The sequence below is a fragment of the Bison bison genome, unplaced genomic scaffold (genome assembly GCF_000754665.1).
Source record: "Bison bison bison isolate TAMUID 2011002044 unplaced genomic scaffold, Bison_UMD1.0 scf7180017864183, whole genome shotgun sequence".
Classification (NCBI taxonomy): domain Eukaryota; kingdom Metazoa; phylum Chordata; class Mammalia; order Artiodactyla; family Bovidae; genus Bison; species Bison bison.
The window spans coordinates 7293711-7299023 of NW_011494755.1; the positions used below are offsets into that span (position 1 = coordinate 7293711).

A 5313-nucleotide genomic window follows, 5' to 3' on the forward strand; every position below is an offset into this window, starting at 1 on the left:
GAGCTGGGGAAGCATATGGTGGGTTCCCCTCTGAGTTTAGAAGCCCCTGTGGCTGGAACAGAGAAGAGGTCACAGAAGGCAGACGCCATGCAGTGCAAAGATGACTCTTGCACAAGAGAAGCAGCACTGACCAGAACCATACATTGCCAAACACTGGTTGAGAATGATTTATTAAAGTCCAAGTAGCATGTTTTTAAATTTCAAATAGTCCACATCTTCAAAGTGTGCATGAATAAAAGTCCAAGTTCATTTCTTTCCTTCCTCTACAAAAGGCTCTATATTGTGCATAAAATCTGTGCAGATACCTTCTGCTACCTGGTTCCCCATACTCCTTCTGGTTTGGGCACTTGTTAAGTGTGCTGTCTGCTCAAATGGTGACCATACACTGACTTCCTCCTTCCTGAACAGACGTTCTTCTCCTGGACATCTGTCTCTTAAACTACTCCTAACTTTCCCACACCTGCTTCATGACTGTGACTTTACTGGTTACTTATTACTACAAACCGGTGCAATAATCAGTTGAGCCGGACCGTTAAACAGGTATCAGCTAACACGGTGGGGTGGCCCTTAAGAACACACAGTAATTATCTAGTCACATACAGACACATTCAACCCATGTGCTACAGAAGCTGTTTAATATGAAGGTGGTCCTTTATTCATTCGACATGTTCGATTTCTTTGCATTTTCTTCAATTCCACATTAAAGCTGTGGTTACCAAGAGCTGGGTCATTGTTGCTCAAATGAAATCTGGAATTGCTAAGCATATTAAGTAGGGTATCCTGGCTGTTTGTGACAACAGACTGTTTCTAGTCCATTTTGTTATATAAAAAAGTCACCCTCAACTAAAGTAACCACTGCATTTCCTTTGTAAAAAGGTAATTTAACTGGCTTTTCTCACTGTTGCCACCCACATAGGGCAAAAGTAGGAAATCTCCTTTTATAAAAGGTAAGAGCATAAAAAGACATTTCACATTTTTTAAAAAAACATCCTTCACGGCAATGTATCCTAAGTAAATAATCAATTATATGGACAAAGTTTTATGTACATAAATTTTTGCAACATTATTTATAATAATGAAAATTAGACATAAAATCGTGAAAATTAGACATAACCAACAATACAGGAATGGTTAAACTGAGTTGCATCCATTAAATGGAATATTATATAGCCAGTAAAGTCATGTTTTTGTAACATTTTTAATGCCATAGGAAAATGTGGCAATTCTGCAGTGGAAAAAAACAAACTGGTTATAAAATTGTTTACAGTATGACTGCAATTATATATAAAGGTATACAATATACATAGCATACACAGGGGGAAAAGCTGTTAACTGTGGTTACTTCTGGGTTGTGATATCAGTATTTTTTCTGTTTTATACATTTCTGCATTTTTCAAGTTTTCTACAATGACTGTGTATTATAATACAGAAAAACACAGGTTATTAAAAAAAATTCCTCTGATGAACTGATAATTAGAATGTACTCGGGTACCATAAATATGTGGGACCATACCACTGTGCTCATCTTCTATAACTTTTATAGAGTACATATTCTTCTGATAATAAACTTACATTTCCTGTTTTATACATGTTACAACACTTTAATAAAAAAAAGGTAATATTGTGATTAGATCATTGTTTGTTTCATAACCTAAACAAATACTGGCTTTGACATCTAGGTTTTTCTACTTCCTAGAACATTTAAAATTAACACTCTTTTGTCTTTTTAAGTATGGCATACTGCACACACAGATTTTCATGCATGCTTTCTAAAAACGTAATTCTAATTTACAATTTTCCTAACATAAGGAAAAAAATGGAGTTATAAATCATTTAAAAACAGTCTACAGTCTTATCCATCACAAGCATGCTGATAGGCATAAACATGTTTATTAAATGAAATGTATCCTTTAAGAAGAGAAAAAGGGAAGCCTGCATGTAAATGAAGTTGTGGATTCAATTAGTCAGAATTTATTCTGACTTGCACCAAATCATACAAAAACTTTTGAAGACTAGTTAGTGTAGTGTACACGGACGCTCCAGAGTCTGTGTATGAATTCCATTGCAAGATCTCCACTTTCTACTTTCAAAAGGAATGGGAGCAGGATGAGGGGTATCACATAAGCTAATTTTTCAATATATGTCAAGTCTTGGTGGGTCAAGGAACAAATACTGCCATGGGTTAGTGTTTAAGTACATGAATGTAGTTTTCCTCTCTTTCTCACACCCCACCCTGCCCTGGCCTTTGGGGAGGGGGAGGCTGTTCATCCCTCAATAGATGCTGGCCGCCTCTCATCTTAGTTTCTTTCCTAAACCACGGAGTGGTCATTGCTGTGAACTCCAGCCAGGATGGTGTGGTTGAGGGAGGAAGCCGAGCGGTCCGAGCCTTCCGTCGGGCCGCTGGTGTTCTCACTGCGCTGGCAGCAGAGGATCTGCCTGAAGGTGGCGCTCATCTCCTTGTCGCGGTAGGAGTAGATGATGGGGTTCATGGCAGAGTTGAACTCGGCAAGCAGAAGGAAAAACTTCTCATAGGCCAGAACGTCACACTGGGGGCAGCACACGTCGAGAAGTAACAAGACCAGTCCAGGAGTCCAGCAGATGATAAAGGCACCTGTAGGGTCGGGGAGCGGGAACGGGAAGGTTTAAAGAGAGAACAGAAAAATAGAATGATGAAGGGAGCACCCATATGGTGAAATGATTTCAGCTCAAGGTCAAAATAATGAGCTCCAAAGGCATCAGATCATCATTTGAAATAAAATGTTCATGTTCTGAAATAATCAGAACAGATTCTGACAATAAAATGAGCAATTGAATAAAATCTTATTAATTCAGAGTGAGTGAAGTCGCTCAGTCGTGTCTGTCTCTTTGCGACCCCGTGGACCGTAGCCTGCCAGGCTCCTCTGTCCATGGAATTCTCCAGGCAAGAATACTGGAGTGGGTTGCCATTTCCTTCTCCAGGGGATCTTCCCAAACCAGGGATCGAACCTGGGTCTCCTGCCTTGCAGGCAGACACTTTATCCTCTGAGCCACCAGGGAAGCCCTAGGACCTTACTAAATTGACTATTTATGAGACATTGATGATTACTTTTAACAAAACAGAGTTTGCTAAGCAATTGAGATACAAAATAGAGATATTCAGCATTTAGGATACACACTTTGATGCTTATAAAAAATACTGTATTTTATAACATAAGATTGTTCTCAGGAAAAACCACTGTGACAAATGCCCTCTCATTTTAGTTAAAGCACAGTTTCGGGATTCAGTATGACCTCAGATCCTTGCTTTGCTATTTATTAAATTGGATGAATTTAGGCAAAATACTTTCTTTTTTATTGAAGTATAGTTGATTTACAATGCTGGGTTAGTTTCATGTGTATAGCAAAGTGATTCAAATATATATACTTTTTCAGATTCTTTTTCCATTATCGATTACTATAAGGTTGGTGAATACAGTAGCCTATGCTATACAATAGGTCCTTATTGTTGGCAAATTAGTTTTCTTACCTGTTTTCTCATCTGAAAAGTAGAAATAATTACATTTACCTCATTTGGTTTGTTGTAGGAGTAAATGAGTGAGTCAGTGAAAGTTGCTCAGTCATGTCCGACTCTTTGCGACCCTGTCCATGGAATTCTGCCAGGCTTCTCAGTCCATAGAATTCTCCAGGCAATTCTACTGGAGTGGGTAGCCATTCCCTTCTCTAAGGGATCTTCCCAACCCAGGGATTGAACCCAGGTCTCCTGCATTGCACACGGATCCTTCACTGTCTGAGTCACCAGGGAAGCCCAAGAATACAGGAGCGGGTAGCCGTTCCCTTCTCCAGAGGATCTTCCTAACCCAGGAATCGAACCAGGGTCTCCTGCATTGCAGGCAGACTCTTTACCAGCTGAGCTTCCAGGGCTAAGAAAATAATCACTCCATGTATCTTATCAGAAACAATAACAATAATATCACTATTATCTGCTCCATAACACAACCCTGTTTGGAAGTAGCAATTTCCAGTGATAAAATGTATATTTACTTTGATTTTTAATCAGCTGTCACTTAAATGGGGCTTTTCTACATGCTTTACAAATATTAACTCATTTCATCTGCACCATAGCCATATGAGATAGAAACTGTTATCCCACCACACAGAGGAAGAAACTGAGAAACCGCAAAGTAAAATACCCTGCTCAAGGCCATGGTCCTGGAAATCTGCAGACCAGAGGCAAACCCCAGGGTTTCTGCTCTTAAAGCCTGGCTCCAAAGTCTATGCTCCAGAAAATGTTATATTCCCACTTCTCAAATTAATAAAGTTAAATTTCTTAAGCCAAAATTGTATGCTTTAGATGTTTTCCTATTTAAATTCTCTTGCTTTCCCAACTCTTCTAACTCATGAAGATTTTACTGTAACTATAAAAGGATGGAAAATAAATTATATTCTTAATTCCAATTTATTTAGCTACTGAAGTCATTCATTTGGCTTCCAGAGAAAAAGGAGGTTTAGAAATAGTGTTAAAATCTACCCCTGTGTTACCCCCAGGATGAGCTGGGGATCCTTGGCTAAGAGAACATGATGGGGTGGGCGAGGTCTTGTCCCATTACATCTCCCTTGATGGGGCCCTTATGTGTTAATATAATCAGGCTACACAATGAGCAGACAGGGAGTGGGGATAATCCCAGAAGTGCACTGGAATATTTTGATTTAAATGGTACTGACCTAGGGGGAGGAAGGCTTGGACTGGGGTCGAGAATCGGACTAGCCTCAAGGAATGGGTTTCACAAAATGTAAACAAGTGAGATTTAGTCTCCCAAACAGTCCAGTATTGAATGTGAGCTTTCTTTTTTGAAACTTTTCAGCGGGGAAATGAAAATAAAGAAAGGAGCAAAGTACCCCCATAAAGCTCTTTGTTCTAAACACAAATGTCTATTGGTTTTAAACTGCTGTTCACTTTGAAGACTGGCCAAAGTGCTTCATTTTCTAATAAATACAATACCTTAGAGTTTCCTTAGAGAGAAAAGAAGAAATATTTCAAATATCAGGAGATAATAGCCATGGAGCTATTTGTACTTCAAGTAAAAATGTTAATAAAGCATTCATTCCAAGTCCTTGAATTTCCTTGCTTGAAAATCACTCAGAAAGCTAAACATAAAGGAAAATCAAAGGAATGCCTCTTGAGTTTCAGATATAATGCATTATTCATTGAGAAGCTGGGAAGGGAATTATTCTCAGGATGGAAAATGCTTGGATGGAAAATACATGGTCCCATTATTCCATTTCCTTGGAAACTAAACACATGCAGGCCTTTCATGAATGGCAGAACATTCTTTC

General features: G+C 38.9%; 1 protein-coding gene and 1 non-coding gene across 7 annotated transcripts in view; both read right to left on the minus strand.

The window, feature by feature from the left end:
- Positions 1 to 151: 151 nt before the first annotated feature.
- Positions 152 to 5313, minus strand: part of LPAR1 (lysophosphatidic acid receptor 1) — a 164635-nt gene continuing 159473 nt past the window's right edge. For all 6 annotated transcript variants that reach the window (XM_010843565.1, XM_010843564.1, XM_010843568.1 and 3 more), the window contains one exon: positions 152 to 2611. In XM_010843565.1, coding sequence (XP_010841867.1) covers positions 2310 to 2611 — 302 coding nt within the window. In that variant the 3' untranslated portion in view covers positions 152 to 2309. The remainder of the gene's footprint in view (positions 2612 to 5313) is intronic.
- TRNAC-GCA lies at positions 2965 to 3036 on the minus strand. The gene has a single exon. It is a non-coding gene; the product is annotated as a tRNA-Cys (tRNA).